General features: G+C 37.0%; 1 protein-coding gene across 2 annotated transcripts in view; it reads left to right on the top strand.

The window, feature by feature from the left end:
• VCL (vinculin) overlaps nucleotides 1-13,902 on the top strand; it is a 95,658-nt gene that overhangs the window by 57,195 nt on the left and 24,561 nt on the right. For both annotated transcript variants that reach the window (XM_061180314.1, XM_061180304.1), the window contains exons 7-11: nucleotides 6,012-6,102; nucleotides 7,085-7,232; nucleotides 10,284-10,437; nucleotides 11,286-11,461; nucleotides 13,604-13,794. In XM_061180314.1, the coding sequence (XP_061036297.1) occupies nucleotides 6,012-6,102; nucleotides 7,085-7,232; nucleotides 10,284-10,437; nucleotides 11,286-11,461; nucleotides 13,604-13,794 (760 nt within the window). The remainder of the gene's footprint in view (nucleotides 1-6,011; nucleotides 6,103-7,084; nucleotides 7,233-10,283; nucleotides 10,438-11,285; nucleotides 11,462-13,603; nucleotides 13,795-13,902) is intronic.

Raw genomic sequence — 13,902 nt, 5'->3', positions numbered from 1 at the left:
CATTAAAAATCAAAAGGAAAAAAGTCAGGTGTACCTAAAGTTTTTCCTAACTTCAGTACCTGGCTCACTGCATGTTCTGCTATCTAAACTGTGAATCAGCTGTAGTTCTCCATGATCTCATGTTCCCCTAATCTAATCTCTTTCCTTATTCTCTTCCCTTTGCTCCTAGCAGATGAGAAATAGTAGAAAAAGAAAAGCAGGCCTTGCAACCTTAATGTTTCTCTATTTTTGGAGGGGAAAAGTCATCCATCAATTAGTAACTAAGTGTGACTGAGCTTTATTTTGTGCAAGTGCCGACAGCTGCTTCTTTAAAAACCAAAACCAAAACCAAAACCAAAACCGTGGTCAGTTGAGTTTTTCAGGAGGAAGATTAGGCATTTGGGGGCATATACAAGGGAAATATAAATCTGGTCCCCACTGTGTACAGTCTAATAGCTATCTCAGTTTTATGCTGATGTGGAAGGAACCAGACTGTTAGGATGCTGTAAAACTATCAGAATGAAAGGAAATAAATAAAATTAGTTCAGCTAAAAGAAGCTTAAGTACATAATGACATCAGAATGAGCAAGAAATGTTTATTTTTTAACTTCATTTTGCTTTTGTTTTACATTTACCTGATTCAAATATCAAAATGCTATAAAGGGACTTCCCTGGTGGCGCAGTGGTTAAGACTCCGTGCTCCCAATGCAGGAGGCCTGGGTTCAATCCCTGGTCAGGGAACTAGATCCCATATGCATGCTGCAACTAAGAGTTCACATGCCACAACTAAGGAGGCTGCCTGCCACAACTAAGGAGCTGGCGAGCCACAACTAAGACCTGGCACAACCAAATAAATAAATAAACAAACAAACAAACAAATAAATAAATATTGAAAAAATGCTATAAAAGGATATGCGTGACACAGCTCACTCTCGTCCCCATCCCTATCCACTCTACCTCCCTTACCCCCTAAGAGTAATTGTTTTTATTAGTTGCAAGAATATTTAGAAAAAATTTTACCCTGAAAATGGAAATTGGTAACTAGGGTTTGGTTATTTTTCAGTTTAGTAGCATTATGCATCTTTCATTGCTCTACTGTAAGCAGTGAATTAATCAGACCTTGTGTCTGTCTGTGACCCCTGGGTTCCCATTCTGTTTAATACATACGATATCTTTTACCTCCTCTCACCCCTGCCAATAAAGAATTAACTTTGTCTTACCATACTTGTTTCATGCTTCCCCACTGGTGCAGTTTTCTCCTGGAAAGTGATGGTTCCTCTAGAAAAGTGGGGGAAGAAAGTAAGTGGAAAAAATTCTTGGTAAAAGTGCGTCTTGCCGAATAAGATTTTAAAGAGGCAATGCAACAGCTGATTATTTTACGTTTTATACCTACATTCAAATGGCCGATTTACAAGTTTACAAGTACTTTGACTTTAAACACTTCATTGTATTTTGAAAATAAAAAATTTCCCCTCCTAAATCAACAATCATAATGATTATTAAAAACTATTTTCGCATTTTTCCTGGGAATACATTATGAGACAAAAGAATTTGGGGTTTAAACACAGTTCTAATTTTACCCTTTGTAAATTTAGCAATCTATATTTAATCTCTTTTTTTTTGGTATTTATATTACTTGTATCTTGATGCATGCTGAGAATAAAGAGGAAGTGAGAAAAATTTAAAAAGCATTTCATTGCTAAGAATCTTTGAACCCTATGTAGGTGTTCCTGTAACTGCATCTTGAGTCATTAGATACTATTATTCAGAATTCGTCCCTGTGGTGTGTCTCCTACCACTGTGGGCCTAGGTTGGTGGTGGGTAAATGTAGTGAGTGACTCAGATGTCTTGCACAGATTACTCTAGTCTACCAAAGAAGGAAATACTGGTTAGAACATGCGATCCTATAATAACTTGCCCTTACTGCAGACCATTGAGGATTTAAGGGTTGATTTTTATTTGTTTTGAAAAAAATAAGGTTATATATGAGCTTTTTATGAGTCTTTTTAGTATTCTATTATGCAGTATTAGTTTTAGTATTCTAGTATGCAGCTAATACAACAAAGGATTTATCTTTTGGAGTTTGAGATAAATAGTTAATTTAGGCATTTATAATATTTTATCCTCTCCCCCCAGCCAAAGGAGAAAAGCCCGACATGTTACCGGAATTGACATTTCCCTTCTGATCCAAGTGATCTTTTAGTTGGTATAACTGATTGTGTGTGCATAGGTGGCACAGAAGCCCTGAGAAGGTATTCTTGGAGGTGAGGAACTGATGCCTGGGAGGGTAGGTTGCCTGAAGGCTCAGGGCTAGGTGACTTTCTCTCCAAGGTTAAATGTAGTTTATAAGATTTTGTTCTACTGCCCAATTTATCTTTCCAGAAACATCTTTGTTTAAAACACGGACTTGAGGGTAGAAATGTGGTCAGGAATGGGCTGGAGTGGGAAGGGTGGGGGCAGGAGGTGTTAGTGGAAAAGGGAGAGTAGCTTGGGCAGTGAATGAGAGGGGGTCCTTAGTCCCAAATTTAAAATTTTCAAGAGCCTGGGAATGCAGAAGCTCACTTTCCCTACCGCAGTTCCTCTTGATCGTCTGTGGGAGGAACTCAGTGGTTCTTGGTATTATTCAGTGTTCTTTAGGTCTGACTTTATATTAAATTTCAGAAGTGTTTCAGTTCCTGGAAAAGCATGTAAAAAGGAGTCTTTTAGGTTGTCCTTCTGACTTTTGGTATATGTGGCAGAGTGCCAAGGCACTCTGGTGCCTTGCACTATAGTGCCTGGCACTATGGTTTTTCTCATTTAAAACTTGAACTCATCAGAGTTTTACAGTAAAAGGGACCAGAGCAGGAGGGTGTCAGATACCTGACAGCTGTCCCCAAAGCTACATGACTAGATCTGGTCTTTTTTATATTCACTCTTTAAAAAAAAGAACAACAACAACAACAAAAACAGAGAAGAGATTGGTGGAGACTTTTCTTGTTCCCAAATTTGAGATTTTACAGAGAACAGTACTTATTGAGGGTACAGTTTTTTTCTCTTCTATTTCATACCCAGAGTGTATTCTGAGTACTTAGACCTACATGACAAGGTTTAACAAAAACCTTTATGGTACATAGTGTAGTTGACCCCAGAGTTATGATTATTTTTACCCTTTATAAATATATCTCCAAATTGCTTCTTAGTCCTAGTTGTTCATTGAATTTGTTTATATTATAGCCGGTGTTAGTATACTTCTTTTGTTGCTTATGTCAGAATTCTGTCAATTCCATAACAAACAGTACCCTTCAAAAGAAATTCTTATGAGATTCTTAGGAGACCAAAATATTTGTTCCCATAGACATTTTTGCTTTTAATAGATATGACATTAAAATGTATTGTGTTTAAATGATTATTTACAATTTGCTCTATTCCAGAAAGAATTTAAGGTGGCCCTCTCAGTAACTGTTTTAAAGCTCCAAAATTGTCTAAAATTCATGCTATTAAAAACTTTGGTAACTAATTGAAATTCCCAGTGTTAAAATGCAGCTTCATTGCAAATTTGCCATTGATTATTTTTAGGAGAAAATGAGCATCTCTTAATGTTAAGTTCTTGATATTCTCACATCTCATACTCAGGACTAAATTAGTCACATCCTGAGAATCAGATTCTTTCCTTGAAGCATGTTGACCACGCTTTATTAGGGAGAAAAAAGCAGTGACTTTTGAGGATACTGAATAGAGCAAAACCAGTTTTTCTATTGTGTTTCAAATCATTTTGGGGCAGTGGAGAATAAAAGCAGTTATTTAGGTTAGTGAGGATTATGAATTTGATTTATAGAGCTAATTTTCTGGGCAGTATTAACCAAGCCAAAATTGGCAAGGCAAAAGATTTGCTGACTACTGTAAAAGGTTAGTGGAATCTTTGGCAACTCTCTTTGGTAAAAGAAAAAAATTCTTGAATTTCATCTAATAGAAAATAATGAGGTTTGAGATCAAACTGTGTTTCTATGACTGAGCCGCTTAATTTATAAAATTAAATTACATTAAAAATTGAAGTTCAATGAAGCAATGAGGGAAAAAATGCCTAAAGTAGAACCTAACATGTAGGAAGTGCTCAGTTAAGATTAGTTTCCTAACTAGTAGCCTTTAATGCTAGAATAGACACTGAAAAATTTCTGATCTTTGTTTCCCCTTGAATTGAGATTTTTGAAATGTAATAAGTATCTATTGTTTTTTTTCACTGAAAATATAAGTGTATTAGAGAAATGGTTATTAATAGATTTTAAATTAAGTATTTTTACATGGCTATAATTTCTCTTCTTCAGAGTGTGCACAATACTTCCTAGGTGAGAGATCATGAATTTTTTTTTTAATCTGTATCTAGACAAAGTCCTATAACTTGTATTAGACCTTAAAGGCTATCCAGCTCTCTGAGGTTGGGTGTTGCCTGAGACTCTCTTTAAAAAGATATTGATTTGGGCCTTGCTAATTTGGAATTAAGCTAAAGTTGACTTTTGAAGACAAGGTTTGCTGTACAGATTAATTTGAACTAGATGAAGGGAGAGCAAATATTTAAACCATTTGAGAATCAAAGCACTTAAAAAATGCCACTTGTCTACTTACAGTACTAATTACAGATGGATTTTGAAATAGATCCTCTTATGACTGCCTTTTATTGATAGATAGCTATCATAATTTCATATAACTTGATAATAAAAATATTTTATTTCCATTTTTTCAGTAATTTAGTTCACTTCTTTTCAGTTGCCATGGCTGAGAATTTGTTATTTAGAGCCTTAGATAGCCAAATCTGTATCTGTTTAGATGGGGAAAGAGGGAGTCCAAAGCTGAGAGTCCTGTAATTTGAATAGGTACTTTGGAAAAGCTGGGGTCAGGCTGCTGACCTTAAGCCTAATTATGAGTGCTCCCAATGCTTATTGGTGCTGCTGCTGGGTTTTGTTTGAATTCGAAGTGGGGATGCTCCTAGTGCCCCCATGTGGAAAACTGGTGGCACCACACCTTGAAGAACCCCGGTTTGCAGGACTGGAAATTGAAAAAAGGTAGGGATTTAAGGCATTGCCTAGAGTTTCAGAGGTTAACTCTGTGCTTTGATGGATGGACTCTGTAAGAGCCAGTTCCCTAAGCAAAAGGGAGAGAGGCTGTCTTTTAAGGTGTTAAATAGACTTAAGAGATGGCCAGTCTGTCAGTTGTGAGGATGGGTACGTGCATATTTGTTATATTGTTTTCTGTATATCTATTTACTTAAAAAACTTTATTAAAATATATATATATCTTAAAAGTGATTACTCTGTTGTTTGGACTTCTCATGCTACATCCTGGGAGATTTTATGCTAGTTTTATGCAAGTCATTATGAATCCTGATTGTAAACAATAAATTGAGACCCACTTATTTTATCCTGCCTCTTCTTCCAGGTTAGGGACGGTAAGGGAACTAAGGATGAGGAGTGGCAGGGAAGGCCCGAAAGACACTTCTTTCTTGTACTACATTTAGTGGTTTATTTGTGGAATTAAAACTAAATTGCTAGATTAAAATTTTCAGTTTTCTTCCAACCAGTAATTCCAGGTTTTTCAGATTAAACATAGTGAAACATCAAGCAGTGTGTGTATATTTCAAAACAAGATGTAGAAGAACTGTGGTTTGTGGTGCCACATGCTAATGAGGCTTCCCTGAAGCCGGGAGAGCTTTGGCAGGGCTGCAGTAGATGATTGTTGACTAGTGGAAAGGCTGATAATGAGGCATGTGACAAGAGGGCTTTTTCTGGCTGAAGACATTGAACATCTTTTGGCTTGAGCAGTTTTACCAGTTTTCACAGTTTAGCAATAGGGAGACTAGGAAACAGAATTAACTGAAGATTTGCATGCAAGATGCTGCATTTTGACAGAAATAAGCGTTATGCTGTGATGAGAATATTTTTAAGGCTGTTGTAGGACTACTGTAGCTATTGTATGTTAATGGTGTAACTTCTCTGTCTTACTTTGTATCATGGTATCTTAGTTTTTGCAAAGAAAATACTTGTGGTATTTTTCTTCAAAAGGACACTGAAGCCATGAAGAGAGCGTTGGCCTCCATAGACTCCAAACTGAACCAGGCTAAAGGTTGGCTCCGTGACCCCAGTGCCTCCCCAGGTAACCCTCTGGTTCTACTTTTCTGATAGATACAGCAAAAAGCTAAAAACCAGGCAAACAAAAGAAAAAGAAAAAAAAAAGAAAAATCATTTCATAATCTCATAATCCTGAGATAACTACTGCAACATTTAGGGGCATACTCCATTCTCTGATAGTTTTGACTAATTGAAGTATTACTGGTCCTTAAAAGGATGAAGGGCATAGACTACCTCTCATCACGGAGGAATAAACCAAAGTAAACTGGGCATTCTTTGCCAAATTATTGGTTCACCCCTTCCCTGAATCAGAAAGGTAATTACTTTGAATAAAAGCTCTTCTTTTCTAGTTCCCATTGGGCAGATTTCCATTTACGTCAACAGAGTACTTAATTAAGCAGATGAAATGATGACGCTAATAAGAATTGGGAAGCAAAGTTGACTTGTATAAAGATAAGACCCAAATAGGTTATTGAGCTAGGCATTATGGATTTTCTAATCTAATATTTATTCAGTTTTAGATTAATATTTGAATGAATGTGAAAAGCCTAATGGAGTTTAGAGGCGTTGAGTACTATTAAATTGTTAGAGTCTACTTTCATCATTCACATGCTTGCCACAAACTGCTTATTATCTCCAGATGGGTATGGTTCCAAGGATCTTTTTGAGCAGTCTCTGTGGTTAAAACCTCACCCTATGGTTGTAAGGGCAGTGCTTGGCTGTTAGCTATCAGATGTATTGCTTTCTATTCACTTGTCTTTTCATTTAAAATCATCCATTCCTTCATGAATGAAATGACTTGTAAAGCATCCTTTCTAAATAATTAATGGATCAACAATGTAGATATTGAACAGCTCTCTCTCTCGTTTTTTTTTTTTGGCTGTGCCACCTGGCTTGAGGGATCTCGGTTCCCTGACCAGGGATCGAACCCAGGCCACGGTAGTTAAAGCCTGGAATCCTAACCACTAGGCCACCAGGGAACTCCCTTGAAAATCTCTTTGTTTTAGGTGATGCTGGTGAACAGGCCATCAGGCAGATCTTAGATGAAGCTGGAAAAGTTGGTGAACTCTGTGCAGGCAAAGAACGCAGGGAGATCCTGGGAACCTGCAAAATGCTAGGGCAGATGACTGATCAAGTGGCTGACCTCCGAGCCAGGTAAAGTTCCTCTGCTCTCACCAGAGCAGTAGTGGTAACAGTTGGGATCTCGCTCCTGATGGAGTGATTCAGAAAACAAGTTTCTGTGAATTTTACTGAGTTCTCTTTGGCTAATAGATAACGTAGATATTATATTCTACTAATTCTTTTGAGATTGGAGTGAATTTTCCTTTTGTTGAACTTTTAAAATATGTAGATGCCTTATCGTAAAGTTGAAATTGAAATAGAAATCTGTTTTTTTAGTTTCTAGCCATAGGCTTATGAAAAATAAGGTGCATAGATATCTTTGAAGGCTGGATAGAAAAAAAACATAAAGAGTGAAAACGTTGGAATTATTTCACATGTCATTTTAAAAATCAGTTAAATAGATTGTCCTCTACGTTGGTCATTTCTAGGCTCTTTTGAGTTTCTATTTCATCATTATTCATTTGGTTTTATAATTCTTTTACCTATCTCTTACCCACCTCAAGTCTTGGCTTTTAGGATCCACCCCCATTCCCCCAAATTAAATATGTATAGTTTGCTATTAAGAAAACTCAGTATAATATAGGTTTGTTTGGAACTCATACATATAGTTAATGAAGTTCTAAAAGATTCTCATCTTTATGGAATTTTATAGTATGGACATTGTGAAAAATTGAGGTATGATGACACACTAGTATAAATGAAATTTAATTTTGCTTCAAGATTGTCATGAAACATCTTGAGATAATTGGAATACAGTATAGGGTCTCCCTACAAACTAAGGCTTCAGGAACACGCCTTGACGTGTTGCACACCGTTACACCTGGCCTCAAATGTATTAACATAATGGACTTAAGAATATAGTTCTTAAAGGAGTGGTTCCTGACCTTTTTTGGACCAAGGTCATTTTTATAATTTGATGAAAGCCATTAATCTCTACCTAAAAAGACACATATAAATATGCCCGTACAATATTATATGTAATTTCCAGAGGTTCATGGATTCACTGTAGCCCTGGAAGCTCCACGGGCTTCAGGTTAAGAGCCTTTACCTTAAAGGGAAGAAGGAACAGCATAAATAAATGTGATCTCATTGAGTGCAGTGGGCCTTTTCTCTTGCTGTGAAGCAGTCTCCTCTGCCACGAGCATGCCAAGAACTTTACAGAAAGGACAAAAAAGAAGTTCTGTTCCCATTTGGAGAAATGCCAATGCAGTTTGACAAGATTCTTGGCTCTTCTGATTTCTCACTGCTGGCTCTTTTGTCTGCAGCCTTTTCACAGTGTGGTAGACAGTTTTCAGTTGGAATTCTCAAATACACAGTTGTATGTATTTAGAGAAAGATGAATCTGAGCAAGAGAACGAGGTAGTTGCTGTACGGGATCGACCATAAATCTGTAAAGAGAAAAGGTTGGAACAGTGAGGAGCCCCAGTGGGCCTGCTTCACACTGGAGTCTGCAATAGCCTCTCACAATGAAAGATTACAAAGCTGTCTCCTTGTTATCCTTTCTTAAATATGCCTAGCTTTCTAACAGCTTAGTGGCTGAAACTCAGTAACAGTTTCCTCTTTGGTATTCTTCTATTCAGTCACCTAGAGTTTCTAGGGTTGTGAGTATATATTTTCCCCTCCATGGTACTCAAACTTCTTATTTTGAATGAAAAATTATGTAGCCCATAAATATTTTTACTTTTTCACAGTTGGACTCTTATACAAACAATGTTCCTCATAATGAATTACTAGATTTGAAGGAAAAAAGCAAATTAAAACATAAAAAGTGTATTTCCAAAAGTCTTAGACTCCTCTGCCATGTAAAAGGGAGGTGTCAAGTACAAGTAAAAGGTATATATATATACCTTTTATATACCTGGCAATAAATATTATTGAGTTCACTACCTCAAATATTGGTATACATGAAAAACATATAAATTTAAAAAGAGGATAGATAGATGAATGACAAACCCATACTATTATTAAGGGAAGCAAAGATGTTTTGTAGTTTATCCTAAAATCAGAAGCTCAGATTATGATGATCAGCCATTCCATTCAACCAAATGATAAAGTTGTCACCCCTATCATTGAGTTTACCAGGCTGGGTGGATTCAAAAATGTGAGTATAAAAAGATGGCAAATCTTACTTTGCTATGACCTGGGAAGTCTCTTACAAAGGGAAAACAAGTTTCTACTAACTCACATCATTTTTTTGTGGTAGTAGCATACCACTTCTGAGAGAGGAAAATAGTGAAATTAGTTCTTTAGGAACATGATGAGAAATAACGGTTTCTTGTCCCTGTGTGCCCTTTTCCCTCAGTACTATCTGGTTTGGATACTTATAGGTTGCATAGGAGTGGAAGGTAGATATTTAAGGTTACCATTAGGTTATGATAATGACAATTCTGTAATAACAATAGTTACATATGTGTATTGCTTTATTGCCAAAGTATTTTCAAGTATTTCTTTTTGCTTGACGCCACTCTGTTTGATGAGCAGGGCCAGTATTATTACCTACCCACCCCTCATTTTCTAAGTTAGAAAACTGAAGCCCAAGGAAGTTAAACATTGTACCCAAGGTTCCTCAGGTAGCAGGAGCCAGGATTTGAACAGAGATCTACTTGGTCCCAGTGTGGTGCTTTCAGTAGCACTATGCGTGCTGCCTCCTGAAACATTTTCAATGTATACTTGCCCATAAGTAAGATAATCTAATGGGCTGTTTATTTCTAAAGCATACATACTATGGTAACAAAACCCTCCATAGCAATAAGGTCACAAGCACATTTCCCCCCTGAAGATTAGGTTTGATTATGTAATCACCACCAAGAGGAAAATCATTATTATCAAAATGTGCAAGTCTGGTCTTTAAAGTGGTTATGCAGTTCCTTGAAGCTACTGTGTATTATTTTTAAGAGCAAAGGAGAAATTAGATGGTTTGGGTGTTTGCTTTGTCTCTCTCTGTGTTTCCTTGTGTTATCGCAGATTTAGTAGAAAAGGAAAAGGACAAACATGTTAGTAAAAGAACATATACTGTGCTTTTAGTAATATTTTGCCATTAAGAATTTGAGAGAGTACAACAGCGGCATCTATCTGTTTGAGTAGAGGACAAGGAGCCTCACCGGTGGCCATGCAGAAAGCCCAGCAGGTGTCTCAGGGTCTGGATGTGCTCACAGCAAAAGTGGAAAATGCAGCCCGCAAGCTGGAAGCCATGACCAACTCAAAGCAGAGCATTGCGAAGAAGATCGATGCTGCTCAGGTAGCGATGACGATTTTTAGGAAGGGTGGGAAGTAAAGGAGAAAGAGAAATGTTCCATAAATATCCTGTATCCCTCCCCCCCTAATTTCTATGGGTGGATAATGGGTGTTTCTAAGTGATGACTGATACCCAGTAGTTGCTAATGTTAACACGTCCCCTACCACCACAGGCTTAAGACTAATGTTTATCCATATTTTGAAATAGAGATCTTAATTTTGAATACTTCAGTTAGTTAAAAGTAAGCATTCTGAGTACCATTCTCCTAGTTCCTGATGGAGATTACAGTATGTTAAACCTGTTCTTCATCTCAGAATCCACAACTGTGTTTGGTCATAGCAATGTAAAAGGGTTAAAGCTTTCTGATATTACTCTACTGTAAAATGATTTTCAAGCATTTCATGAAGAAACATAAATGTTTAAGAAAATGAAGAATTAATAAGGTGTGATTAATTCAAAGATAAAGGTCATGAAGATATTTTATCCTAATGAGAAAGAGAAAAATCATTTTTAAAAAGATGAAGGGGGACTTCCCTGGCAGTCCAGTGGTTAAGACTCCGAGCTTCCACTGCAGGGGGGTGGGTTCGATCCCTGGTCTGGGAACTAGGATCCTGCATGCCACACGTGCAAATATTAATATCTCTATAAATAAATAAATAAATAGCTGAAGGATTGATTTGGTTTTGCCTGAGTAAGAACTGATGTAAAATAATAAGGATCAGCATTATAAAAACAATTGCTGGTATGCCTTATGATTACTTTTGAAATATTTCTGATGGCCTTGTTAAGTTTAGTAAAATTGGTTCATGAGTAGATCACAGCGTGCTTCTTTTCTATTTCTGTGTTTGTAGAATTGGCTTGCAGATCCAAATGGTGGACCAGAAGGGGAAGAACAGATTCGAGGGGCTTTGGCTGAAGCTCGGAAAATAGCAGAATTATGTGATGATCCTAAAGAGAGAGATGACATTCTACGTTCTCTTGGAGAAATATCTGCTCTGACTTCTAAATTAGCAGATCTACGAAGACAGTATGTATTTAATCAATTAAATTGTCCTTTAATCTCTCTCTTTTTCCCCCTAAGCACGTATATTGTTGAAATTTATAGGTTAAATGCACATATGATACTCCTCCATTGTATTCTTATTGATTCTGTGTGACGTGGTGAGGGCAGATATTTTTAAATTAATAATTTTAGGATACTAAGAACTATTTTTTAAAAAAATATTTTTAAGAGATCTATTTTTTTTAAAATTATTTATTTATTTATTTATTTATTTGGCTGCGCCGGGTCTTCATTGCGGCATGCGGGATCTTTAGCTGCAGCATGCGAACTCTTAGTTGCGGCATGAAGGATATAGTTCCTTGACCAGGGATTGAACCCAGACCCCCTGCATCGAGAGCACAGAGTCTTAGCCACTGGACCACCAGGGAAATCCCTGAGATCCATTTTTTTAAATTTCTAAGCTAGGACGTAGTACTACACCATGTTTGTGACTTGTCTGTTTCCCAGGCATATGAGGAAAATAACTTTTGTGGCTAGCTATGAAAAGCTTTGTGTGCGTGTGTGTGTGTGTGTGTGTGTGTGTGTGTGTTAGGGGGTGGGATGGGGAGGCATAAGAAGATACTTTCTTCCTGGACCAGCAGTGTTACTTCTTATGTAGCAATTATAAAAGATCCTTAAATATGACATCCTCACTGCAGGTTCTTCTCTTAAGGGGAGTTTTTTGTTTTAATCGGTGAGACAGATAAGGCTTTCATAGCATCTACTTTGATTGTATAGAAAAGAAGTGTCACTTTCTCCTTTTGAAAGATATTTTTCTGTCTTAGAAAAAAAAACAACTGCATCATATGCTAAAAGAACATTAAAAAAGTGTACAACGGCAAAAGTAAGAGTTGCTTCTCTCCCACCTCAGTCCTCCAGTCACTTCTCCAGGAATAACCATAGTCAAGTATCTTGTGAGATTTGACTTTTCATTTAACTTGTGTATTTCACTTCTTATTCTTCCACAGGAGAGTGCCTAACCTTTTCCCAAAGAGGTACTTTAGAGTCCTTTCAAATCTTATATTGGCTAAGAGACCAACGTTAGCTAAGAAAGCAAACTTCTGCCTCAGACCTTGAAATAAGAATGAGTGGGAGCAGGGTGGACATACTTTAGGCAGGAGGTTGTGGTGATAGAGAGCAGCTTAAGTAATAGCTCAAGTTTGATTCTATATCAAGCTCAGTCATTTGGGGGGTCACTATTTTATACCCCAAATATAAAATTATGTAGGTGGGAAAATGTATAATTGGACAATTGTAAAATAATATATGTCTACAAATTTTGGTCTCTGTTTATTAACATTAGCTAATTAATATAGTCTTTACATTTTTACTAGATTTAAAAATACTCAGAGGAGGAAACTATGTTCTCAGGATCCTAACACAAGTCCATATATATAGCAGGCACTCATTAATGTTTCTTAATGATGAAGAGAGAATTAATGATAATAGTGATAACAGCAGACCAAGTTTGGTCACATGCCATCATTACTTATTCCTATTATCTATCTATCTATCTATCTATCTATCTATCTATCTATCTTTCTATCCATCTATCTGTCTATCTAAAACTTCCTGGCAGCAGGAGTAGCTATGATCAGAACCATAGTAATTACCTTCTTTGTCCAGCTTTATAATGGAGAAAGTATGAAAGTTTAGAATCATAAAGGAACTCTTAAGATAGTATCTAAATTAGTCATTCTGTCAGGTAGACTAATATTTGCCTTTTTATCGGTGAGCCAGATATGATTATCCTGAAGTTTACTTTTCTATGACCTAGTGGACTGGAGATATAAAATGAGTCAGACTTGAGATGGCAGGCTCAGGGGTCAGCTAACCTAGTGATGACTGATCGAGCTCAGCTTACCAAATGGTTGAGCTTGGTTGAGCCAGACTGACCAAACTCATATTTAACTACAACATATTTAACTGTCTTAATGAGGCAAAACAATCAGAATTTATATTATTAATTGCTTATTTAAGGGTCAAATAGATAAATCCCTCTCCTTTCAAACCAAGTTAATAATAATCATTAGCAGTTTGTCATCTCATTAGCATTTGTATTAGCAATTAAGTCATCTCAATGTAAAGAGTGTCTTTGTGACAGGATGGCTATATTTTTCTCTGCAGGGGAAAAGGAGATTCCCCAGAGGCCCGAGCATTGGCCAAACAGGTGGCCACGGCCCTACAGAACTTGCAGACCAAAACCAACAAGGCTGTGGCCAACAGCAGACCTGCCAAAGCAGCTGTCCACCTTGAGGGCAAGATTGAGCAGGCACAGCGGTGGATTGATAATCCCACAGTGGATGACCGGGGAGTTGGTAAGATCATCACTGCACTTAATCCTCATTAAACTTATTTCAGTGAAGATAAGCAAGTTGTTGATAGAGATCCTGTATCATCTGTAATTAGGTACAGAAGGGATTCTT

This window comes from Eubalaena glacialis, chromosome 1 (assembly GCF_028564815.1).
Source record: "Eubalaena glacialis isolate mEubGla1 chromosome 1, mEubGla1.1.hap2.+ XY, whole genome shotgun sequence".
Classification (NCBI taxonomy): Eukaryota; Metazoa; Chordata; class Mammalia; order Artiodactyla; family Balaenidae; genus Eubalaena; species Eubalaena glacialis.
Note: the sequence above shows the minus strand (reverse complement) of the source record. Positions and strands in the feature narration are given on the sequence as shown.